This window comes from Aspergillus brasiliensis (genome assembly GCF_001889945.1).
Source record: "Aspergillus brasiliensis CBS 101740 unplaced genomic scaffold ASPBRscaffold_12, whole genome shotgun sequence".
NCBI lineage: Eukaryota > Fungi > Ascomycota > Eurotiomycetes > Eurotiales > Aspergillaceae > Aspergillus > Aspergillus brasiliensis.
In genome coordinates this window covers 299,258-324,710 of record NW_027137453.1, presented here as the reverse complement: position 1 = coordinate 324,710, position 25,453 = coordinate 299,258, and the positions used below count along the sequence as shown (strand labels likewise).

General features: G+C 52.6%; 8 protein-coding genes across 8 annotated transcripts; 4 read left to right on the top strand and 4 right to left on the bottom strand.

The window, feature by feature from the left end:
* Nucleotides 1-121: 121 nt before the first annotated feature.
* Nucleotides 122-1,830, top strand: ASPBRDRAFT_77599 (GNAT family N-acetyltransferase). The gene is made up of 2 exons (XM_067629374.1): nt 122-1,198; nt 1,290-1,830. Exons 1-2 carry the CDS (start codon nt 230-232, stop codon nt 1,659-1,661), a joined length of 1,341 nt encoding a protein of 446 aa, XP_067475743.1. The 5' UTR covers nt 122-229; the 3' UTR covers nt 1,662-1,830.
* Nucleotides 1,831-2,062: 232 nt separating this feature from the next.
* Nucleotides 2,063-3,988, bottom strand: sidJ (putative siderophore biosynthesis lipase/esterase). The gene is made up of 2 exons (XM_067620017.1): nt 3,637-3,988; nt 2,063-3,549 (listed from the first exon to the last, which is right to left on the bottom strand). The coding sequence occupies exons 1-2, from the start codon at nt 3,688-3,690 to the stop codon at nt 2,506-2,508; spliced, it is 1,098 nt and encodes a 365-aa protein (XP_067475742.1). The 5' UTR covers nt 3,691-3,988; the 3' UTR covers nt 2,063-2,505.
* Nucleotides 3,989-6,121: 2,133 nt separating this feature from the next.
* sidD (nonribosomal peptide synthase SidD) lies at nt 6,122-12,326 on the top strand (the record flags this gene model as incomplete). The annotated part of the gene is made up of 2 exons (XM_067618484.1): nt 6,122-6,463; nt 6,543-12,326. 2 exons carry the CDS (start codon nt 6,122-6,124, stop codon nt 12,324-12,326), a joined length of 6,126 nt encoding a protein of 2,041 aa, XP_067475741.1.
* An 821-nt stretch (nt 12,327-13,147) lies between these two features.
* ASPBRDRAFT_46695 (uncharacterized protein) lies at nt 13,148-14,802 on the bottom strand. The gene has a single exon (XM_067625689.1). It carries the CDS (start codon nt 14,578-14,580, stop codon nt 13,297-13,299), a length of 1,284 nt encoding a protein of 427 aa, XP_067475740.1. The 5' UTR covers nt 14,581-14,802; the 3' UTR covers nt 13,148-13,296.
* Nucleotides 14,803-15,047: 245 nt separating this feature from the next.
* Nucleotides 15,048-16,988, bottom strand: ASPBRDRAFT_46693 (TPR domain protein). Its single transcript, XM_067625688.1, has 2 exons — nt 15,325-16,988; nt 15,048-15,256 (listed from the first exon to the last, which is right to left on the bottom strand). The coding sequence occupies exon 1, from the start codon at nt 16,929-16,931 to the stop codon at nt 15,477-15,479; it is 1,455 nt and encodes a 484-aa protein (XP_067475739.1). The 5' UTR covers nt 16,932-16,988; the 3' UTR covers nt 15,048-15,256; nt 15,325-15,476.
* Nucleotides 16,989-17,393: 405 nt separating this feature from the next.
* On the top strand, nt 17,394-18,497 carry ASPBRDRAFT_198924 (uncharacterized protein; the record flags this gene model as incomplete). Its single annotated transcript, XM_067621261.1, has 1 exon — nt 17,394-18,497. The coding sequence occupies one exon, from the start codon at nt 17,394-17,396 to the stop codon at nt 18,495-18,497; it is 1,104 nt and encodes a 367-aa protein (XP_067475738.1).
* Nucleotides 18,498-20,033: 1,536 nt separating this feature from the next.
* Nucleotides 20,034-21,805, bottom strand: ugd2 (putative UDP-glucose dehydrogenase Ugd1; the record flags this gene model as incomplete). The annotated part of the gene is made up of 4 exons (XM_067618508.1): nt 20,034-20,978; nt 21,024-21,161; nt 21,210-21,529; nt 21,592-21,805. 4 exons carry the CDS (start codon nt 21,803-21,805, stop codon nt 20,034-20,036), a joined length of 1,617 nt encoding a protein of 538 aa, XP_067475737.1.
* A 1,219-nt stretch (nt 21,806-23,024) lies between these two features.
* ASPBRDRAFT_198922 (putative ABC transporter) lies at nt 23,025-25,217 on the top strand (the record flags this gene model as incomplete). The annotated part of the gene is made up of 1 exon (XM_067621260.1): nt 23,025-25,217. The coding sequence occupies one exon, from the start codon at nt 23,025-23,027 to the stop codon at nt 25,215-25,217; it is 2,193 nt and encodes a 730-aa protein (XP_067475736.1).
* Between the last annotated feature and the right edge of the window lie 236 nt (nt 25,218-25,453).

Here is a 25,453-nt window from a genome sequence, read left to right as displayed (position 1 = left end):
AGAGGGGCGTCGAGAGCAACCAGGGACGGGCCATTGGCGGACACCCACCTGAGACAAGCTTGCAGGCGTGTTATCTGCCTTCCTCGGCTTTTCTGTCGAAATTGCACCGGCTCTCTATATAACCGTTTGCCTCGGTCGCAGCGCTCCTTTTTCATTCCATTCTTCTTCTTTCTTAAATTTCCCTTGTCTCTCTACATTGTGTTCACTAGACACTTCACGGCGAGCGAGGATGAGTTCCAATACTACTGCCAGTTCCCAGTATCCACTGGTGAAACTCCCTCATCCCTTTCTGACCGCATATCGCGTGCACACCGTTGCCGAAGCCGAAACGTCACCAGCCAAACTCAACTTGACTTTGCATGATCAGCCCCCAGCCGGCCGATCCCCCCCTCAACCTCTCCATCTCGACTCTCTTTCGTGGCTGGAATTATCCCATCCGTCCGCGACGACTTGCCCTCCCCCTAACAACAACACAGCCTGGGCACGCGCCCGTCGTGCACCTCGAACGACATTCCAATGGACGGACACCACACCAACATTGGGGCAGATCTGGAACGTGGTTCATGCGATCTACCTCGCCCATCCAACCCATGAATACTTCAGCTTGGCCCTGTCCGGCGCAGGCCAGGATTTCCTTCGTACAGAGCTCCTTGCGACCGGACTGGGCATTGAGCATCCCCAGGCAACCCGGCCTGATGACCGCACCGTCCAACCTTCTACCGACCTATTGATCCTCCGCAGTTCCTTCTGGCAAGGCGCCGCGTCGCCCATGGGCCCCCGTCCCATCTGGGTAGTGGGTGATGGCACCGATGGCTCTCTGCGAGAGCCTTTGTCGCAATACCCACCCATGCCGGAGAACTATCACTTCACGCAGAAGTTCCCCGAGGAGCCTATCTATGCTAGACACCCGATCCGACGGCCCAAGCCAGCTCCGGGCTCCATCGCCTACAGTCGCTATATCCCTGAGTTGGATGAGCACTTCTCTCTTGAAGTCGTGGATTGGCAGGATCCAACCCATTTGCAGCTCTTCAATAAGTGGCAGAATGACCCCCGTGTGGCAAAGGGATGGAATGAGACCGGTACACTAGATCAACACCGCGAGTATCTCCGGAAGCTGCATGTTGATCCGCATGTCTTGTGCTTGTTTGGGCGCTTTAATGAGACAAGGTTCTCGTACTACGAGCTCTATTGGTCCAAGGTATGTTCTTGCTTCTCCCGCGGAGGGCCACGATGCATTGTTTGAACATTTACATCATCGTGTCTTTGACAGCTGCTAACACTGGAATTAGGAGGACCATTATGGTGCGCATTATGACGCCCATGACTACGATCGCGGAAGACATTCGTTGGTGGGTGATGCGTCCTTCCGGGGCGCGAAGCGCGTCAACGCATGGTATTCGAGTTGCATCCATTACTGCTTCCTCGATGAGCCACGGACCGTGAATGTGGTGGGCGAGCCACGCGCCACAGGAGCAACGATTCTGTCGTATGAGAACGCGCAGGGACTGACGATCGGCAAATACGTCGACCTGGGCCACAAACGGTCGGTCCATTCCATCTGCAGCCGCGAGAAGTGGTTCCAGCTGTGCCCGATCTTCTGGGATGGGCGTGAGCGACCGTTGGAATCGGCCGACCGGGCTGCGTGGAATGCCAAGCTGTAATTTCCTGGGAGTGCAGCAACGAGAAATGGAGTCAGTACTCAGTAGACTAGTAACTAATTACTTAGTCCTCCGGTGGAAGCGAGGACCCACCACTTGCATTTGTCTAGTAACCCTAGATAGCAATCTTTCAATACCATACTGTACATTACTATCCATCCACTTGATCGTGTCTTTACCGTGTATCGGTCATATTTCCGTCGTATCCGGCCGCATCGGCGTGCACCACACCGCCCCGGAGGAGAATATTGGAGCTACCTGCAAGCTGGTCAAAAGCCATGATAACGTCATGGCCCTGCTGGAGAGTTATTAGATAGTGTAGAAGAGACACCTGTGAATTCTGACAGTGCTCATGTGCAAGCCAGCTATATTTACTGAATAGGCTGACGCATGCGTCGAGTGTAGAGTCCACAACATGGAGAATGAATATATAGTGTCTAGTATGTAAGAAGTGTCTTGTAACTTGATATCTGTTACTACTGAAATCATACATACATAAATGCACTGGATGAGGGGTTCCTGCCCATAAATCTTCTCAAACCATCATATATCAGCTCAGTTACCCCCGCAGGTTGGATAGACATAAGGTGAGGCAAGCAACAAGACTGTCGCGACCAGGCCATATTTCACCCAGTCCCGTCGTGCCCGCAAGTCCGTCGTCGAGTCTTGTGTAGAATGTCTATACCCAGTCTCCAGCTGACTGGCAGCATTCCATGACTCCTGTATCTGCTGTTTCTCCGACAAAGCACAAGGCTCATGAGACGCACCACTTCAGAAGGTCAGAAAAATCCAACATGGCATCATTGTACATGAAGAAAACAAAGAAAGAAAAGAAGAAAAAGGTGTATTACTCGTTAACCACAGTCTTCAAATGCCCCATAACCTTCTCCACGAGGAATTTCCTAGGCTCCGCCTGATCATCATTACTGAGCGCATGCGACGCCCCCGGAATGACCGCAGTATGCTCATCATCCCAGATCTCTTCGCCCTTGGCACATCCCGCGTTAGCAATCCCCCTCCACTTCCTCAACAGTGCCTCCTTATCCACCCAATCGGGCACACTCTGATCTTTACCCGAGTACAACACCATCAACTTCGCCTTGCCTGCCAACAAGCCCCCCTGCTTCACCTTTCCGAACGTCTTCTGCAACTGCTCCGGCCCCAGATCTGAACTGAACATATCATCCTCCCCAGGGTTCCCCGGAGCATCCGGACTGACCAAACTCAACAACCGCCTCGCCGACAAGGGTGTATTCGCCGGGTAAGCAAAACTCGTCAACTCAATCGGCAGAATCGTATCAAACTCCCCGCCCTCTCTGATTCGCTTCTCCTCTGCCTCCCTCGCCATGTTCACCAACTTCTCGTAAACCGCTTTACACTCCGCCGACGTCCTACCATTGAACCCATTCTCCAACACCCACAAGATCGCTTCACGATCCGACACCGGTGCTTGCATGATAGCTCCATCCAGCGGCAACCGCTCCACATGCTCCAAGTACTTATCAAAGGGGGGCTTCGTCGTATGCGGGTTCGGCCGCGTCAGGTAATGCATGACGCATTGGCTGCCGGTGGAGTGGCCCATGAGGACGATCTTGCTGCTGGCTGCACTGGCGGCGCCGTATTTGTCGGCTTTGTAGTCTTTGATGTAGCGGATGCATTGGGCGATTTCGTCAGTGTCGCGGTCCAGATGGCCCAGACCCCAGGATTGATATGAGGAGGTGAGGTTCAGGGTGAAGAGGGACCAGGGGGTGGGTTGGAGGGCGCGCGCGAGGTCCGCCATGTAGGATGTTGTGGCGAGGCCATCGCCGAGACCGCCGACGAAGAGGAGAGTGTGAGGTTGCGAGAGGGAGGGGGTTGTAGTGGTGTATTCGAATGTGACGAGGGTTTCTGTCTGTTTTTATCGAAAGGGAGGCATTGTGTTAGTCAGTCTGGTTAACTGGGAGTTGGGAGTTGGGAGGGGTTATGAGTTTGAACATACGAAGTGGTGCAGGATTCCTGGGAAGCCGCCCTTGGGCCAGAATTTGGAGTACATCTTGTGTTTGTGTTCGTGTATTTATTTGGGTGTGAGTGTGATGTTTAAAATGTAGGATAGAATGTCTAAGTATAGGCAACTGGTACAATGTGAAGGGGTTAGGTGAGTGTAAAAGGTTGAGCCAAAAGGTTCAGGAATAATCACTGCAGCCAGGCTTGGCTTATGTACTTTGTAATCTCTTATCTTCACGGCAATTCACGGTGTGCTGTCTATCACCGGAACCAAGTAGTCCCGGGAACGGAATCCTCGGCTGTTTCAACTTTCAAGAGTTTTGGGATGTTGGGAACTTGAGGATGTTGGTGGGGTTCATCAGATAATGAGTGAGACACGTTTGTCATGGAAACAGATGTAGGTGACTGGATGTATGGTAAGCGGATAACAGTCGGACATTGAATGCCTGTTTCTTAAATACCTGGTATTTCCAAGGCGGTAATGGATTGTATGTGGGTACGTACCTTGGCAGACCCTAATGCGCTGGTCGTATTCTTAATCCACCGGCGGATAAAAGAAATCAGTACGGAGTCGAGAGAAAAGAGAGATGTCTCCGGCAGTTGTAACTGTCGGTATATACAAGGTAGGAAAGATGCGATGATGACAGTTCGCGGTGCCCAACTGTATAGTAGTAAGTAGTATGGAAGTGAGGTAGGCGCAGCCCGTTGCTACAGCAGCTATAAATGAGCTTTACAGTGATCTCTATCGATCGAGTGTACTCAGATGATAGTTATTCATCAATTTTAAATGGTTTTTCAAAGTAGAACATCAGTAAATTTACGAGTAACTGTGACTCGCTGGACAGCTACTACCCGCTATCCTACATAGGCTCAAACCTTCTTACATGCGAGACCAACCCAAGTCAGTATATGAGTCCGAATGCATGCCACGTGCGAGACGAGTGGACTCCGATTGTGGACTCGAAGTTCCTCAGGATTGAACCCTCCGACTTTGAGGTTTGAGTAGCGTGTCGTTCTCCATACTCTGTACTCCGTACTCCGTACATCAGCGGTTTATCAGATTAGATTAGATATTCGGGGATAGCTCTCAATCAGGCTAAGTAGCGCGATCATCATACGACTCGGACACTGGTGGCAACCGTGGCATATCCAAGACTTGACATTTCGCTACCCAGTGTAGCAGTGTAGCTCCAAGAAAGGAATGCATGAATAAAGAAAAAAAAGAAATATATTTTGCAGAACTTGCCTGCAACCCCTGCATCAGCAAGCTACGCGATAGCCTGATCAGAATATCCCATTGGATGAACGCACCTGCGTTTCCCATGGCTCGGAGATTTCGTTCGTATGAGGGATTAATCACGAAGATCCCTGGTCCTCACTACCTATAACATGCTAACTAACCTGTTTCGGATATCTTGACCAGCTAACTTCCGGTTGTCGGTGGACCTGCAGCTATCTGATCTGATTAGGTCTTATCAATCACTTACTCCACTTGTCACATACTAGCGTTATTACTAGCAATTGTTACTAGCCCAGTTACACTTACTAGCGTATATGCATGTTTTACACACGCGACAAACAACCGGTTATCCATCACCCCCACTCGACAACAAATTACCTGATAACTGTTTCTCCGGGTCGCACATTTCGGGTAGGATTCAAGTACTAACATAGTAACTAGGGAAGAAAATAATAACACATTAACCAAATCCATGACTCATTATAATTCACCGCAGCAATTACGTTGTGTAACCCCTTACCTAAGTCCCCGTACTCGCAAAGGACCGGATCTTACCAAACAGCCTAACTCAAGATCAGATAACTTTTTTCCCAGTCACACATTTCGCACCCACGGACCAAAACATGTCGTGCCGTGTCTTACTAGTTAGTCCTCGGCTAGACGCTTGGCGTATATGGTCTGTGGTCTGTGCAATTTCTTTCTTTCACAAGCTAAGTGCCCGTTGGATCTCGTGTTGTAGTGCTGCAAACTGCACAGTATACCCGCAGCCGTGCGTGGAATCCACCGCCGATCTCGGTAGTATCATAATACTACTAATAATAATAATCATAATCATATTAGGAATTTTGGGGCGGGGGTGGTTTGTAAAACTTCACGGGATGTTCGGAAGAGGGTCAAATAGTAATCTGATCCGGTTGTGTGTGTGTTTCTGGGGGACCTCGGATCAGATAATAATAAAAATATAGATGGTGTCCACCGTTGGGCCCTTATTATTGAAATGTAAACTGAGCTCTTGGTGAAAGAAGTGAATTTCGAGTCTGAAGAGCACTTGGTGTTTCCCAACTACGTGCCCCTCTTTCCCCCCTCCTCCCTCTCTCTCTCTGTCTCTTTCTTGTTCTCTCATTCTCCTCCTGTTCCTCCTCCTCCCACGCAGCTGGACTGGATTTTTAAACTGATCTGCCGAATGGGCAACACCCACACTACAAGTCCGCAGGGACAAGAGGATTCACATTCACACGATATGGCAAGTGTACGGTCACTAGAGGCCGTCGGCCTGGCTGCCGATAATACTCCCTCAGGCATGAAGGAGGAACTTCTCCTGGTGTCCTGGCTCATTGTGCTCTTGCGTACGAGAGAGGATGGTCAGGCTTCCTTTGAGTGGGCCTACAAGGACCACGAGACCAGTCCGGTCAACTCCTGTCGGTCGACAGAGGTACTGGCCGATTTGCGCAGCAGTGTCGGGCAGACTGCTGCTGCAATTGCTTGCAAGCTCACTGTTGCGCCCGAGAATGCGTCATCGAGTTCGCCTGCGCTGCTCCTCAGCACTAGCACCCTGTCGCAGACCACCGAAGAGCCAAACGAGGTAAGTCGCGACCGCCGCACCTTATATTTGCCATACATATCAAGTTCGCAAGAGCTACGCTAATGAATACAACGTACAGGGTATAATTCACCTCGAAGCGCGCTACAATGCCAACCACCTCGAAATTCAGCCCATTTGGCACTCCGATACCATTCTCCCCTATACCCTGACCCGCCACATCAATAGCCTCATCGACACCGTGCAACTGGTCCTCTCGAATCCCGACGCCACGGTTGAAGACTGCCTCCGCCCGACCACCAGCGATATCTCTGACATCTGGTCATGGAACCACCAACTCCCCCCCGCATACGACTTTGGCATGCACGAAGTGATCTCGGAACAAGCGCGCAAGACTCCCGACAAGGTTGCGATTGACTCCTGGGACGGCAGTCTCACCTATGGCGTGATCGAACGGTACTCGACGTACGTCGCACTGAAGATCCGAGAAATGGGCGCCCAACCGGAAGATTTCATCCCGGTGTGTTTCGAAAAGTCGCGGTGGACTATCGTGGCCGTGTTGGCGGTCATGAAGGCTGGATGCACGTTTGCGATGATGGACCCTACGCTTCCACTGGCCCGGCTGCAGAACATGGCGAAGCAGGTAAATGCGCGTACGATGATCTGCTCGTCCATGCAGCAGGATCTGTCGAGGGAGATTATTCAGGATGGGGGTCTGTTTGTTGTGGAGGACAGTGCATTCCCTGATGTCCCGCCGCTGGAAGACACCCCAACCTTGCCCAAGGTTCCCTCAACCACCATCATGTATTTGATTTTCACCTCGGGAAGCACGGGTACCCCCAAGGGTGTCAAGGTCTCCCATGGGAGCTACACGAGCAGTGCGTTTCCGCGCGCCAAGGCTGTTGGATATGATGAGAAATCGAGGGTCCTTGATTTCGCCTCGTACGCGTTCGATGTCAGTATCGACAGTATGCTTCTGACCCTGGGAAACAACGGCTGTCTCTGCATTCCGTCCGATGAGGACCGACTGAACGATATCAACGGCGTCATTCGCAATATGCGCGTCAACTATGCGGGTATCACGCCGTCCGTGGCCCGCATCTTGGAACCGGATGTCATTGCATCGCTCAGCGGGCTGGGATTGGGAGGTGAGGCGGCGTCGGCCCGCGATGTGACAGTCTGGGGTCAGGAGACGAGGATCATTATTGGATATGGCCCGTGTGAGTGCACGATTGGTTGCACGGTGAACAGCAGCGCAGCCACCGGGAGAGACTATATCTCCATCGGCACTGGCAATGGGGCGGCCATCTGGATTGTGAACCCTAATGACCATGATGAGCTGATGCCGGTCGGTGCGGTGGGTGAGTTGCTGGTGGAAGGTCCCATTGTCGGCCAGGGCTACCTGAATGATCCGGAGAAGACGGCGGCCGCGTTTATTGAGGACCCCAAGTGGCTGGTGACGGGCCATCAGGGCTACGCTGGTCGTCATGGACGGATGTACAAGACTGGAGATCTCGGAAAGTATGATCCGGACGGATCGGGAGGTATCGTTTTCGCCGGACGAAAGGATACTCAGGTCAAGCTGCGTGGACAGCGTGTCGAACTGGGAGAGATCGAGAGTCAGCTCAAGGCCAGACTGCCGTCGGAAGCCACGGTCATTGCGGAGGTGATTGTCCCCCAGGGCTCCGGGGACCAAGCAACCCTGGTAGCTTTTGTTGCCTCTCAGGCCAGCAAGGGCATTGATAGCACCGAAGTCACCTCGGTAGAGCTTCCGGAGGAGCTGAGCAAGACACTGTCGGAGGCTGATGCGGAGATCAAGAAGGTCTTGCCACGATACATGGTGCCCACTGCCTACATCCCCGTCAGTCATATTCCGGTCTTGATCTCCGGCAAGACGGATCGTCGACGACTGCGTCAGTTTGGCACCACGGTGGACCTGCGCGAGCTGGACCAGGGCGCGGCGAGCACCGCCCATCGGGAGCTCACGGAGCTGGAGCAGCGTCTGCGACAGGCCTGGAGCCAGACCTTGAAGCTTGACGTCGAGACCATCCGGCCAGACGACAATTTCTTCGCCCTGGGAGGTGACTCTTTGGCGGCGATGAGACTGGCGTCAGTCTGTCGGGCACAAGGCCTGGACCTGTCCGTCGCCAACACATTTGGCCATCCGACTCTGTCTGCTATGGCCAGTAAGGTTCTCATCTGCGATGTGGAGACCCATACCGAGGTTGCGCCATATTCATTGATCTCCCAAGCTGCCGAAAGTGCCTGTGAGGAGGCTGCCCAAGTATACGGCTTCGACAAAGCCACCATCGAGGACATTTATCCCTGCACCCCGACGCAGGAGTCCCTGTTTACCTTCTCGCTCAAGTCAGTCAAGGCGTACGTCGCACAGAGACTGGCGTGCATTCCGGCTGACATCGATCTCGATGCCTGGAAGCACGCCTGGGAGGAGGTCGTCGCAGCCATCCCCATCCTGCGCACCCGTCTGGCTCAGCTCCAGGAGCCGGGCCTGCAGCAGGTCATCCTCAAGGATGGAATCACCTGGAAGCACTCGACGGATCTGGCCCGCTACCTCGAGGAGGATCGCAATGAGAAGATGAACCTTGGAGAGAATCTCGCTCGTTATGCCATCATCGACCACCCCGCTGATGGCAAGCGATACATGGTTTGGACCGTCCACCACGTCCTGTACGATGGCTGGTCTGAACCCATCGTACTGAAGAAGGTCAGCGAGGTTCTGCAGCGCCAGCAGCCCAAGGTGGAGGCCCAGATGCGGGACTTTGTCAAATATGTGCGCGACACCGACGAGGCCGCTATGGAGGAGTTCTGGCGTCGCGAACTGAAAGGCGCTGTCGGCCCTCAGTTCCCACGTCTGCCTTCGCGAGACTACCTTCCCATTCCCGATGGTCTGATTGAGCGGCATGTTGACCTGGAGACGAGCTCTGGGTCTCCGTTCACCATGGCTACCCTCATCCGGGCTGCCTGGGCACTCGTCGCGTCTCAGTACACCGGCAACGATGATGTCGTCTTTGGTGAGACGCTCACGGGTCGAGACATTCCGCTGGCGGGTGTCGAGAGCATTGTTGGTCCCTTGATTGCTACAGTCCCAGTGCGGATCCATATCAACCGCGCCAGCACCGTGGAATCCTACCTCCAGTCTGTGCAGCAAGGGATCTTGTCCCGGACCCCGTATCAGCACATGGGTATGCAGAATATTCGCAAGGTCAGCCATGATGCCCAGCATGCGTGCGAAGCCCCTACCGGACTAGTTGTGCAGCCGGAGCCTGAATACGCGGGCAGCGAGCTGGGCTTCGAGGTTGGGGATGTGGTGCGCGAAGCCCTTCATTTCAACCCTTACCCGCTCATGCTCGGCTGTGGTATCAAGAAGGGTGGCTTCCGCATCTGTGCCAGCTTTGACAGCAGTCTCGTCGAGACTTCGCAGATGGAGCGCATCCTTGCGCAGATCGAAGTCGCTTGCTCGCAGCTGAGTAAGGGTCTCACTCGGAGGATTGACGAGATCTCCTGTCTCCCAGAGGCCGAATTGAATCAAATCTGGCAGTGGAACCAAATGCCGCCGCTGTCCTTGGATGAGTCTTCGAAACGGCTTCGTGCCGAGCCGGGCATCAAAGAAGGGTCTAGGTATCCTCCTGCTGTGGTCCCCTGGGTGTGTGATGCGCGCAACTCGTCCCTCCTGTCACCCATTGGCTGCGTTGGCGAGCTCTGGCTGGAAGGAGCTGTTCTTGCTGGCGAGACGGTGGAATCCCCTGCATGGCTTGTGTCCGGTAGTTCTGAGTATGCTGGTCGTACTGGACGGGTGCAGGCTACTGGGGATCTGGTCCAGTGGCGCGAGGATAGTAGCCTGGTGTTTGTGGGTCGCAAAGAGAACGTCGTGTCGGTGAAGGGACACGCTGTGAATGTCTCCGAAGTCGAAGCCCAGTTCACCAAGAATCTGCCTTCTACTGTTCATGCCGCTGCGGCCGTGTCCCAGCCATCGTCCGAGCAGGAAGCCGAGTTGGTCGTCTTCATCGAGCAGCCAGCTTCCACCCAAGATCATCTGGATCTGCTGCCCACACAACAGGAGATCTGCTGCAATGTGGACACCCAAAGCTTCGAGGCCACGATTTGTGCCTCAATCTCTGTCAGCCTGGCCGTGGCCCTGAAGAAGCTTGACAAGTTCATCCACGACTCACTACCCTCCTACATGGCTCCCTTTGCCTACATTGTGGTGGACAGGATGCCCAACCACAAGGTCCTGAACCAACTCGCCTCTAGCATCCCGCGTGACGTGCTCGTTCAGCTGGGGGATGCCTTCAAGCAGGCATTGGCCAAGGCCGCCGCGCAGACCAACCTGACACCTTCTGAGGCCATCCTTCGGTCCGCCTGGGCTGCCATCCTCAAGCTCAGTCCTGAACAAATCGATGTTGACGACAACTTCTTCCGCCTTGGTGGCGACTCTGTTCTTGCTATGAAGCTTGTATCGAGCTTGCGTGCTCAAGGACATGGTCTGACTGTGGCGGATATCTTCCAGCGCATGCGTCTCGGGGATGCTGCCAAGGCGTTGCGGGTGAATGTCGTGTCGACCGAGGAGAAGGTCCAGCCTTACCGTCCGTTCTCGACTATCGGTCAGATCGATAATCTAGACTCATTCTTGTCTGAGGTGGTCCGTCCCAAGTTGGCCAATCCGGAGTGGTCCATTCGCGATGTCCTCCCCGTCACCGATATCCAAGCCCTCGATGTCCGCGGCACTGTTCAGGCGCCGCGCACCTCTATCCAATACACAATGTTATACTTCGACCAGGACATTGACCGCGAACGATTGCACCGGGCCTGCCACGAGCTCGTCAAGGCACACGATATCCTGCGCACCGTCTTCATCGAGCACGGCTCCAGCTTCCTCCAGGTCGTTCTCGATGACCTCACGGTCCCCATCGCTACTCACCAAACCACCACTTCCACTCTCGAAGACGAGGTCAAGTCCCTCTGCAAGACACACTCCGAGTCCGCCTTCCAGCTGGGTTCCTCCTTCACCCAACTTCTGCATGTTGAACACTCCCAGCAATCCTGCCTCATCCTCGGTCTCTCACACGCCCAATACGACGGCGTCTCTCTGCCTTTGCTCCTCCGCGATCTCGAAACCCTCTACACATCTGCTACAATTCCTACTCCCACCCCCTTCTCCACCTACATCTCTCACACACTTTCGCCGGCTCCTCAGACCAAGGCCCTCACCTACTGGAAGGATCTCCTCCGGGATTCCACTCCCTCCATCCTCCCAACCCAACAACCGGGCACTAAGTCCATCTTCCACACAGCTCCCATCCCCCTTGCCTTCCCCTTCAATCTTGAAGAAATCACCACCGCTACCCTCCTTACCTCCTCCTGGGCCCTCCTCCTCGCCCGCCGTCTCCAAACCCAAGACATCACCTTCGCCACGGTCACCTCAGGCCGAACCCTCTCTTCCCTGCCCAACCCTGATGCCATCATCGGTGCCTGCTACCAACTCACGCCCACACGGGTCCAAATCCAACCCAGCTGGCAAACCATGGATCTCCTGCGTGCCGTACAATCGCAGGCTGCTGAATCTGCCGAGTATGATTTCCTTGGCCTCGACAAGATCAGTAAGGCTCTGAACTGGGATCAGAGGAGTGTTGGGTCCGTGGTTCACCACCAGGACTGGGATGATTTCGACGAGATGCCATTTGCGGGCGGCAAGTGCAAGGTCGACATCTTGAATCCGGATGGTGATGCGGCGGATCCGATGAAGGTGGTTTCGTTCGTCAAAGAAGGTGTGATGCATGTTGGTGTTGTAGGATGGGAAGGAGACGAAGCTACTGTCGATGAGATCCTGAATGAGTTGGTTGGTGTTGTTGGAGAATTGGTTGATGGTGGTGAAGTGAGGGTTTGATTTTCCTGTTTGTTTCTTTAGTTTGCATGTTGCATATATATCAATTAGATTAGAGTCTTGTCTTTAGCAATGTAGCTATGATAGTTTAATGGCTTCACTACAGTGTACTTTCAATATTCTTCCAATATCTGGAGCCGGTAGTAGCAGCCCTATGAAACCACGTCACCTACCGCTTTTAGGGGTTCAAACGTCTCATAATGTTTAATGTACTTTTAGTTATTTGCTGATCTCACCATCTACGTTGCTTATTTGAGGTTTTCTTTCTTTCTTTCTTTCTCTCTTTACTTTTCTTTTTCTTTTGGGGGGGAAAATATATATATTTGCTGGGACAATTTCTTCGTCGGCTGGTCAGATGGACATGATATATCGGTAAGTTCTTATATATGTGTAGCCCTCAGCGCATCGACACTTTGATAATGATTGTATAGCTTAGTATCACATGGCAGAGATCTACAGGAAAAGGCTGGATGCATGTATAGGAATCTTTCTTGAGAGTGAAGACACTTAGTTCATCGTTTATATAAAATACTACAACTTCACATAGACTGATAGTTTTACTATCTATATCATTGATTCAAGGTTGCGTAGATGTGGTCGCAGCTAACAAGGGAAAATTCTACAGGACTAGATAGTATATCACTTGTTCACGTATACTCTTCTCGGACATAGTATTTCCCTCGGATATACCTTCCTCGGACTCCCCTCCCACGAGAAAATATATAGATCGATAAATAGTACGTAAGTGGTTAGCAAGTTATTTGTAAGGACTGCTAACCATAATCCCACTGGCAAAGACACATGATAAACCCAATAGAGGAGCAACGATAGCTAAAGCCATGCATGGGAAAGTAGTATATAGTATTTTTCATTTACAGTATCCTACTAAGCATTATCATGTAGTAGAAGTTGGTATATAGCTAGGGACACGAGGCATGTGGTCCCACGATGAGAATAGGCATTTGACACTGGATCAGTCGGCGTCCTTCCCCCACAACGCTGAAGCATCAAACATCGTCTCCTCCACCCAACATCCCAACTCCTCCAAGCCCAACACCTCTCTCAAGTACCGTCTTGCCAGCTCTCTCTGTCCATTCGCCCGGCCCAAATAGAACACAGCATCCTCCGCCGGATTCGCATGCGCGGCCTCAATCTGCTGCGGCAAATGTAGCATCAGATCCAACAGCCAGCGTCCAAATGCATTGTTCAAGCTCATAGCCCATTCTGTAATCTCCGAATCATCAGCCGGAACAGACTCCGCACTAGCGCGCACAAGAAGCTGGAAGAACGTCGTATCGTGACGGGCGAATCGGACCGCCGTGCGAAAATGTTCTGCGGGGAGACTGTAAGGGACGGCAGTGGTTGGGTTGAGGGATTGGTTCTCGCTGCGGAAATAGTATTCATCGATTTTGAGGAGGGTGGATAGGGCGGCTGCGTTGTTTTCAATGAGCGCATTACGGATGCCGATTTGCAGGGACTCTCGAGACACAGCGACAGTCGGTTTGACGAGGTCGGCGCGGTTTAACCCGCTGGCTATGCGGAGGAGTTCGAGGTAGGTGATGTGGTCAGGGGTGGAGAGATCTTCGACGAGTTTATCGGGGATTACGAGGACGCCGAGAACTGGGTAGGTAGTCGATTGGTCGGTTTCATGGTGGGTGATTGTCACCGAGACTAGGGGTGATACAGTGAGGGTGTAGTGGTTCGCTCCATTGGCATCGGTTCCTTGGAAACTGCGAGTGTCTTCTTCCTGAGCGAGGAATCGGGTCAATGATTCTTCGTCATGTAGGTCCATGATGATTCCTGCGCCAAACCAGTGTCGTTGTATGGCGAGGTTCATGAGGTCCGGAAGCTGCGCTAGAAGCCGCTGTATCGTGCACCATTTGCAGCGAAGGATGGTGCTCTGGAGGTGTCTTCGCTCTGCATCGCTGAGAGGGTGGTAGTCGACTGGTCGGAGGATTCTGCATATAGCGGCCTCTACGGCTTGGTTTCCAGTCACTGTCAAGGCAGACGAGTCGTCCCAGAATGCCAACAGAATCAATGCTCGGTAGATGCGCTCACTCGAAACCGTTGCGGCTAGGGCGGCGGAACAGCGGGCGAAGTTCACATTTAGCGAGTATAGGAAGATCTTTTCGATCAACTCGACGGGGAGGGATTCCAGGATCGATTGCCGGGGTTTGGTGGGTTTGACGATGAGCAGACGAGCTCGTTTGTAGCTTCGCGCCTGAGATGACTGCAGCTTCGTCTGGTGCGATATCATGGGTCGCCCACCCTTGGGTCCACTGGGTTTTGGCTTGGGGCCTCCATCATCAGGATATTTTTTCCTGCGACCGCGAACCCGGATGGGCGTGAGCATGCCCGGCTAAGTATGTATTCAGCTGGACTGCTTGATCTGATTCATCGATCCATGTCCGGTGATTTGCTCAAGCATGGATGAGCTTGAGGTAATCATTTCAGCCATCGCCAGTCACTTCCACGGAAAATAAGGCCCCGGTCTTACTTTGATCCGATCATTCTTCCACCACCAAAACTACTCCGTTCAGGCACCTACCTGTCTATGGCTTCATTTGCGCTCGGCTGTGATTGAGCCTGTAGCTACAATTAGCGGCTTAGTATGACAATACAATAATGCAGAATGTGCGGTTACAAGATATCTACTGATGCCAAGGTACTGCTAACAGTGACTGGCACGACCCTTACATGACAACTGTCAGACAACTGGAACAGAAAGGCTGGAGAGACGAAGAGAATAATTCTAGACGTAATGAATTAGCTTCACTGCCAATCCTATATACTGTACATGTGATGAGGTGAGAGTAGTAGAACACATCGGTAGTGAAGGCTACGGGGGCTGACGGAGAGAGGCGCCTCTTAGACCATCTCATCACAGCCCTCCACAATATTCTTGCTTCAGACAGTGAAGCACCTGCATCTAACTTAGCGGGCTCGATCAGTTTGAAGAGTTCGTGATCAATTGAATGGTTACATTCAGATGCTGACTCACTGATATGTTGCCTCGTAGGCTTGGAGGAGGGTCGACGACCGCAAGACTCCCAACGAGAAGGCAGTGCCATTGCTTCCGGCAGCTGGTGATACTCGGTCTTGATCAACACTGTCAACCCAACCCCATGATCTGATCTGCATACACCAGTTCAATCATTTCTTCGTCCCTTCAAGGTCCTTAATGAGCTCTGAGACGTCCTGCGCATTGGAGCTTGCTTCTAAGCGCTCGTAAATGTCCTTGGCCTCACGGTAATACTTCAGTGCCTCCCCGGGTTGATTGCGAAACACTGCCAACTGTCCCAACATCGTCTTAGCCGCCGCACAGCTATAATCGCACTCTTCAGACGCTTCTGACGCTTCGACTTTTCCAGCTCTCTCGATGGCACCTTGAGCCCACTTGCGTGCCGCCTCGATAGCCTCAGGCCGCGAAACACCGGGGTCCGACGATGGCGAGACACCATCTAAAGCCGGGTAGCCGATACAAGCACAGATATTGTACATGAGGGTTACCTGCTTGCAGGAAGGTGTTCCGCCTTCGTTGGCATTAATGAGGTCAAAGGCGCGCAGATACAGCGGCAAAGAAAGGTCGAATTTCCCATTGGAGGCGTAGTGTTCGCCCAACTCGGACAGGGCAGTTCCGATCTCCGTTAGAGTCATCCAGTTGCCACCGCCAATGGGCAGTTTGGCTTGGAGTCGACGTTGCACTTCCCCGAGGGATAGTTGAACGGCAAATTCGAGCGCCTCCTCGGCCTTCTGGTCATCCTGGACGTAATCGCTCTTATAGAGTTCCGCGAGCTTGACGGACATACCCACAACTTTGGCGAGAGTCTTCTCGACTTGTTGATATTCATAGATTTCGGCCTCTTTCATCCTCTCGTATGTATCTGCAATGGCGGGGTCGACATTCATTGGGCCAGCGGCCAGTTCGCCTTTCTCTGCGGAGGGCCCCCGGGCGAAGAAATAATCACTTTCGCCCTTTTTGAATGCCTCGGTTTCCATCCTTGACTTCACCCAATGATATGCATCCGCTCGGGTCTTCTCCAGCACTTGAATAGCAGCCGGCACCAGCCCCGCCATCTCTAGACACTTCGATACCTGCAACTTGATTCCCATCACTTCGTCCGAGTAGGGGTGCATGTGCAGTTCCGCTGATAATTTGATTGCCTCGCTGTATGCGTCGATGGCTTTGACGGGATTTAGCTTCACATCCGTGTAGTAGATGGCTGTACGGAGACGTTCAGCGACTGGCGGGGGAAACTTGTGGTATTGAGGGCCAACTTCTGTGGCTTCCTTGTAGGCGATGTAGCTGAAGACCGCGGTTGCGGTGGCGACGGAGAGCAGGGCGAGGGGAAGGAGGATGGGATTATTGCGCCAAATGCCACGGGAGGCTTCCTGGTAACCGCGCTTCATTTTCTGCGCGAAGGAAAGGTGACGAGTCTGGATGCTGGTGGGTTGAGTAGCTCGTAGGAGGGATGTGGGAGCACCTGTCGGCCGTAAACGGAGGATGGAGGGTATTGAGCGTGTCGAGAATGAGGATGCATGTTGATGATGGCGATGTACAAGAATCCTGGGAGCGGCGACAGCGCGCCGGGATGCTGCGCCTAACATTGTGGGCTACTTGTAAGGAATTCGAGGGTCAATACTGAAATATCCTTACTGTTGTCCGCTGGATGCTATAGATACTGCACGGACGAGAGACTGGAGCTGCGGAATGCGGAAGCGGGCCGGGACAATGGATAGTCCGATTGGGTCATCCATTTCCTCAGCTGCGTCACTCAGTAGCCTCAGGCATAACATAATTTAACACAAGATAGTCACGTGTACAGGAGTCGGATCATTTGAGCTCTCGGCGAGGTCGTTTGACTTGCAATTTACTGCTATTGACACTTGACAGGCATATTGGCCGACTGCTGAGCCCCCGGGTCAGTGGACCAGACCTTCATGTGGACCTACTGAGGAGTAGTCCCCTTCCTATAACCCCCTCTCCTCCCCTTGACAGCTCTCGATTGCCTCACGTCTCCAACCGTTGAAAGCGAACGACCGTACGGACCTCAGAGTATCCGCATCAGGATGGCTAAATCCGCCAGGCGAGGCCCCAAGGGTAAGGCCTCAGTTACTCCCTCCGCAGCCTCCTCCGGAACTTCCACTCCCAGCTCGCAAGCTGGCCCTATCCCTCCGTTCGTTCGAGCTCCGGAATCTCTGAAACCACTCCTCGAGTCACTTTCTCCGCACGAAGTCTACCTGATTCACGTCGACACCTGCCCTGTGGACATCAAGAAACAAACCTTTATCGTACCATGTGTAATCAATGTCATCGTCGTCGTTCTCCTCGCGCTTCGAATTTACATGGTCCGCAACATGTACCCCGCCATGATAGCAGCACTGATTGGGATGAACAACTCTATGTCTGTGGATACGTCGACAATGGACTGGACCGAGGTTTTCTTGGTGGCTCTGCGTCGCATAGGAAACGTTCTTTTTGATTACTTCCTGCTGACTATCTTCCTGGCCTGGCCTATCCGCTTCCTCTTCGGTGGAGTAAGATGGCGCCGCAACATCGGCTTCCGGCCACACGAGATCATTGTCCGGCGGAGCCAGCCTGACATGACTCAGGGCCTCAAACGTGATCGCTGGATCCGCGAAGATGAGGAAACACGGGATAAGATCATTGCAGCGGTTACGCCGGAGCGCATCAGAAAGACGGGATATCTGCTCATAGATCAAGACTTCGACCTCGAGTACGACGCCATGATCAAAGCTCACGAGATGGTCGACAATCCTAAATCGGATGATAAGGTCTCAATGGACGATTTTCGCACTGCAGTGTTGGTGAACACCGACGCCCATGGCTGGTTGATATGGCATGTCGGCGATGAGAACGAGAAGATTAGCCCCGATACTAGCAATATCCCGGCCGACCCGGCCCGATCTGCCCAAAGAGATCAGATCTTGGTGTTCAAGGACAAGCTGACGGCCATGGGCAAGGAGGACCTTTTCTACCGATGGGTCGAGTTAGTCCAATACGAGAGTACCCAGCCGGGCGGATTTACGCCAGAAAGGCAACAGTCCGCCATGCTTCAGGTGAAGCAGCTCTTCGAAGAAAATGATGTCGATTTCTCCCAGTTCTGGGAGGATGTGGGCGGGTTGGAGGAGTTTACCGAACAGCTCGATTAGTCACTGCATCTCTCCTTCAAAAATGTATTTTTCTTCGCTTCTAATACTGTCTATTTAATCTTTTCAAAAGAATTGAGGGTGCTAAGCGTTCGAAGTCGCTCGAAGCGTCCGATTCGACTCACCTCTTCAGAGTTCCTTCGTCCGCTCGAGATGAGCCGAATCGCGGTATCAGCCTGTCTATAAGTCTATAATGCACCGGCAGACGCCAGCAGGGGTGACAGCAAGAAACGCTGGCAAGGACGACACCCGGGCCAAATCTCCTCTACAGCCTCAGAGGAAGCAGGCTTCCTACGACACTGCTTTGCCAGTGGGAGATTCATTGGTTTCCTGATAATCACAGCCCCTCTTTGCTTCCCTCTTCACTTCCTTCTTCCCGAAACCCCTTTGCCTCCGTGGCGTCCGCGTCCAATATCGACCTTTGACAGCCGCCAACATCACTAGTATCGCTCTCAGAAGAATCCACTGAAGACGACCCTGCAGGGGTATCCGATTGGACGGGATACGCCACCCCTCTCGCCCATCACTGCGCACCGGGTTTGGCACCTTACAAGCACCCCTGACGCAAGCCCACAATTTGCACTGCTTTCGTATTCACTGTGCACACCGCTTCAATCCCTCACAACGACTACGAAGACGGGCGCTGCGGGAACGGAGTGGAGGGCAGTGTAGGGCTAAGCGGGTAGATGATGATGATCGTAAGAAGGTTGGGTTGATTGAATTACCTGCTCCTAGGGAGGATGGGTTGGTCATTTCTTGGGGAGGGAAAAGGTTTATCAGATGGGCCCATTATCTGATAGGTGTGCTGTATAGCGTGAGTATCTAAGGTTGTGTATACTCAGTAAAAGCGATGGTCCTGCTTCTATGAATTGATTTATAGTTGAGCCGCATGTCAGACCGAGCTGGACCCAATGAGGGGTGCTGTAGAATCATAGCATCTATGCAGTGACAGGTCCAACTTATTCTTGTACCCTTCATTAGTATTGGTGCATAGTGGCAATGAGAATACTCCTGTTAGCTCTAGAGTAGTATATCTATAGAGGTCAACGGCGCAGAATACAGCTCGATACCACACGCAAGTGCATATTCATCTAAGCCAAGTCACACACTTCAATTCTCCTTTCCTCTTCATATTGACGGTCTATTTACTGCCATAAATTCTTGCCTTTATGTTGACCTTTCGCAATGTAATGAGCCAGATATGCGCATAATGCTAGTTCCTACATCAGCGTCCCCAAAGCTCAAGAGAAAGGGCTACTGACAGTCAAGTATCATATTTGGACCTAATATAGCTTAACATGCTTGCAGAGTTGCACATAGTGACTGTCAGAGGAATTTGAAGCAAGAAAAACAACCGAAAGCAACACAATAATATCTACATCGCCGTCCCTAACACTCAACTAGACATGAAAAAAAATAAAAACACCAATCGCTCAACCACAGAATCATAACACCTCACCAACCCCCATCTGCGCCATATGCTGATAAAAAAAATAGCAGATCATAAATAGTTAGACAGTTGTACTGACATCACAATCGTTACTTTGTTTCAATCTGCCTCACGCCCACCTGCAACATCTTGAATCCCCACTGCTGCATCTTGAACTGGTCAAACACACCATACGGATCCAAGAATACCTTCGGGCTCTGCATCTGGCCCGCAATGCCCTGCCATCGAACCTTCTCATGTCCGAACGTCTCCCAGTCCGTGTGAAGAATAACTGCACTGCATCCCGCGCACGCTGCCTCCACGGAATCGGCCACTGTGACCGTTTCAAGAGACGCATTGCTCGCACGCAGTGTGTTCTCCAGCTGGTCTGTAGGTATAAATGGGTCATAGATCCCCACTTTCACCCCGTTCCTCGTCAAGTCCCGGACCAGACCCAGCGCCACGGAATACTGGTTGTTGTTCTCCTTTGGGGTGAACCCCAGGATCGCAATCTTCTGCTCCGTGAGGTCGCCGGACAATTGCGACAGGACTCGTTGGGAGATGCGTCGATTGTGAGAATCGTTCATGCGCAGGACAGCGCGCCAGTACTCTGCCACTTGCTGTAGATTTAGCTCTCGGGCTAGATATACTAAGCAGAGAACTTCCGTCTGCAGGTGCGAGCTGCCGAATCCAAAGCCGACGCGTTGCGGTAGCCCGAGGGTCTGGGTGATGTGGTTGATGTTGGCGTTGGTGGATTCGCAAATGGCGCTGAGCGAGTGAAGACTGCTAATTTGTTGGGCGAGGAATGCGTTCGCGGCGATCTTGCCCAACTCCGAGGACCATGCGTCCATGGTGATAATGCGGTCTTCTGAAACCCACGGAATGTAAAGCTTCTTCAGTGCGCTTAGAGCTCCCGGGGACATGTCCTCGGAGAATATGTGCCCGATAATAACGCGGGGAGGGTAAAGGAGGTCATGAAGGGCTGTGCCTGGAACCAGGAAGTCGGGGTTGGACAGCACATCGAATGAGGCGGATGGAGATGCGGTTTTACGCAACTGCTTTCGTTAGATTAATATTGCTATGTTTGGCAGGGCGCTCACAATCTTTTTCATTCGCTGAACGACACCACATGGCGCTGTGCTCTTTTGCACGATGATCTTGTGGCCAGTTGATACTTGAGCGATCGCTCGGATGGCAGACTCCAACTGCGACAGATCCAAGCGCTCTTTTTCGTCAATCTATACCAACCATCAGCTTCGTCTTCCATTAGCAAGCGGACATCTTACTGTTATGGTTGAAGATGTCTCCGAACAAAGAAAGACCAGGTCTGCTGCGGCCACGCCTGCGTGGACGTTTGTTGAGAACGTCAGGTTCGTCAGTTTCCTCTTTCGAGACTGATGACTATCTGAAGCTATAGACTGATCGGGTAGAGCCGACGCATCGAGAGTGATGCTTGATGTCTCCTCAAACAACATCTCCTCCAGCCCAGGCTCGAACACCGGGGGCCGATCGGAGTTCCACGCATTAATGAGACCCGCATCGTTGTCAACGACACTGAACTGGATGTGGGGATTTTGAGCAGCGAGTACCACCGCCGTCAATGCACCTGACTGACATTTAGCTGTTCATTCTGAGATAGTTACTTGCAGGTAATAGCATCGCGCTTACCCACATGGCCAGCCCCAATGATGCAGGCATTGCGAACATCCTCAACTTTCTTACTCTCTAAAGGCTGAAGCTCAGTCTCATCCACACTATCCGAGTATGTATGACCCTTTACAACAACCCGCGGCTCAGCGCTTTCGATAGTCTTATGACGACGTCGCGAAAAAAACAAGGTGATACTCGCCAGGACGAAGAGTAGCGGTATGAATGGCATCATGGCGGCGCATCCGTATTATCAACTAAACGACGGACTGACCACCCTCTCCGTCTTTCTTCCTCTCTCTTTTCTTCCCCTTGACCACCGCATGTTCAAAAAGAATAAAAAGAGAGAGAGAGAGAGCGAACGCGTGGTGGGTGATTTGGGCGTGTCGTGGCCAAAGGGCGGTCTGGTCGCAAACTAGCCACCTCATCGCGAGCCATCATTGCCCCAAAAATCATCCGACGGAGTTACGGTCGCGCCATTGGACATGACTTTTGTGTCCATCACTCCATCTACGTGTAGACGTGCTCGTGGCGCAACTCGAATCCACCCTGGACTGCCACTTGGTAGTCTACTGAACTGCATTGCTGCCGTTGATTGGAACAGCGGGTCCGGATGATCGTTAACCTTGATCCACTTGATACTCCATTGCAGAGCTGTCCTATTTTAGACTGTAGCCTCACTTTTTGCCGATATCAAGTCAGTGCTTGATGAAGAATTAATTTTAGTTTATATCGATTGCACTTGCATGTACTGCTTTCCAGGAGAAATAAGATCACTGATTCTCAATTGAATGGCAATCACCAGTTGATGTGATATAACGTGAACTTGCGACCATGAGACTGGACCACATGGGATGTGACTGCGACATACGTCAGCAAGTCAGTGAGATGTATTTTTAGTATGAGACTATGCGAGCGACGAGGGACAACATACAGTGAGTGGGATAAGAATGTAGATGTAGATATGGACTAGTTAATTTGGATGGCGGGAGGCTAAGCGGGAGCAAGAACGGCTGCTATTCTAGTTTAGATTCTACCCGCCGATGCTGCTGTGTTGTATGGCTCCATCTAATATAGGTAGAGAAATGGAACTTCGCCGGTTCGGTCCGAGCAGCGTGAACAAAAGGAATGGCACAAACAAGTCCGTGGACCTTTATTTACTCACATGACATTGCCCGGAAGCTCTACAGACGCCACCATCAGCGTATAAGCGAAATAATCCACAACATAATTAGTGCGCATGACGAAAATGTTTTCAATGCTCAGTCTGGATCAATATCTAGATTGATATACTCCGGAGTTGACCACATACTCCGACAATGCCAAGGCTCGGGGCCGGACTAGCGTTAGTCCGGGGAGTACCATCGAACTGTCTCTCCTGTCCAGTATATAGAAAGATGAGGGACTCAGAACCAATTCTGATTCATACCGACATATAACTCATCGGCAGTGCCATGTTCCGGCTAGCTTGCAGGACAAGGCCGCTGCGGTCTTTGCCTCTCCCTCGCGCCGCACGCGCAGTCTCATCCGTTGCGCCGCCGCTGATTCGGATACAGAATGCCACATTCTACGAGAACTATCCCACTCCCGAAGATGCCGCCAAAGGCCACAATCCTCCCCTCTTTCCCGACTTCAACTTCGTTTTACCCGCCAAATCGACTCTCGCTCAGGACAGCGGCGATGCTCCGCAGACCTGGGCGGTAATTGGCGCGGGGGGAAGGACACAGATGCTCGATGTCCTCCGTGGTCAATACATTTGCACACCGCCCACGGCGCGCAGCTATCCGTACCTCCTCAGTGACGAGATCGCCAGAAAGGATCACCGCCTACGCTTTGCGGGCAACGCCATACAATATATTGGGTTCAGTGGAGAAGGTTCCGGCGCCATTGGAGGCACTCGCGGCGCGTATCTGAGTGCCCGGTACGAGAGTCTCCGGGAGGAGACCGACTGGACGGTCCGCCAATATCTCAAAGGCCAAACTTCCTTGAATCCCTTGGAATCAGAGCGAGAGGGAACGCTACATGATGAGGAGCTGCTGGCACAGATCGTGTCGGAGCTCCGGCTGGAAGAATTGCTGGATATGCCGGTTGCTAACTTGAGCAATGGTCAGACTAGACGCACTCGGATCGCAAAGGCGCTTCTCAGGAAGCCGGAATTGCTCCTCCTGGATGATCCGTTCATGGGCCTTGATCCCGCTACCGTCCGAAGCATCTCAAGCCTCCTCCGGCGCCTGGCGGCCAAATCTGACCCCCGACTGGTTCTCGCTCTCCGGCCGCAGGACCCCTTGCCCGACTGGGTCACGCATATTATGGTGCTGGGGAACTCCCACCGGGTCCTGCTCCAGGCTCCGCGCGCAGAGGCGGAGAAGGTGTTCAACGTATGGAAGAAATTGGGCAGCTATGAGAAGCCTACGGCCAAAGAGGATCAGTGGGTCCACCAGACCTACGAACAAGCCAAGGCATTCATCGACGCAGGCTATCTGGATCGCCAATTAATTTGGGACATGCGGCTAGCTCCGCCACAAGGAAAGGGTCGCGCTGCGCCATCCTATCCTATCAAGGGCGGCGAACCACTAATCGAAATGGACGGTGTTCGCGTACAGTACGGTGACAAATGCGTCCTGGGCGACTGGACCCAGCACGTGCACAACAAACCACAAGCTGGCCTGCATTGGACAGTACGGCGCGGGCAACGCTGGGCCGTGCTGGGTGCCAACGGCTCCGGCAAAACTACTCTTCTCTCTCTCATTACCTCGGATCATCCTCAAACCTACGCTTTGCCAATCCGCCTCTTCGGCCGCACCCGACTGCCAGAGGCCGGGAGACCAGGCCTCTCCATCTTCGAGCTTCAATCCCGCCTCGGCCACTCCTCTCCCGAAATCCACGCCTTCTTCCCCCGTCAACTGACCATCAGACAAGCCATTGAATCTGCTTTTGCAGAAACGTTTCTCGCTAAACCTACTCTGAATCATGATCGTGACCTCGACGTCAGCGCCATTCTCCGCTTCTTCCGTGCCGAACTCGACCCAGATGTCTCTAACATCTCCCAAAAACCCACCAAAGTCACCACTCCCCGCGATCTCTTCCCGACTCTTGTCAAATCTGACACTGACTTCTACAATCCCGACCACGGTGTGGAGTACGCCGACACGGTTCGCTTTGCTGAGCTGAGCACTGCTCAACAACGCCTCGTCCTCTTCCTCCGCGCTCTTGTTCACCGACCTGATATCGTCATCTTAGACGAAGCCTTCTCCGGCATGCCTGCCTCCATCCGGGACAAGTGTCTGAACTTTATTGAACATGGCGAGTTCGTCACTAAGCGTGTGGTCAAAGTCCACCCTGCCCCCGAGGATGCTCGGTTCCGTGGACTCACGGATGATCAAGCTTTAGTCATGATTTCCCACGTGAAAGAGGAGATTCCTCCCAGTGTGCGCTATTTCATGCGGCTGCCTTCCGATGCAGGGGAGCCGTTAGATTTTCGGTTTGGCACATTGAAGCCAGGGAGCAATTTGAGTGAGCCAGGAGTTTGGGATAAGGCTTGGGCCGCGAATTTCCAGGAAGGTGCGGTACGTGCTGACGTTGAGAGTGTGCCGGAAGGGGAGACCGTGGGGGAAGATTTTGGAAGATATGAGTGGTATTCTATATAATCGGTGGGCGAGTAGTAGTATATTCACATAGATATTCAAGGGTCTGCCTGAATCTTGATTTGGTGCACCTCTTCGAACGGATGTGAAGAGGTGACTCGAATCGATTGCTGCGAGCGAGTTGAGGAGGCCTATAGTGCATTCCGACTCGTTTCGGCTGCTGCTGATTGAGGACAGAAAGGGTAAGCTTCAGATCTTCGACGTAGGCAAGCATGAAGAATTAGACCATCTTGGTTCAT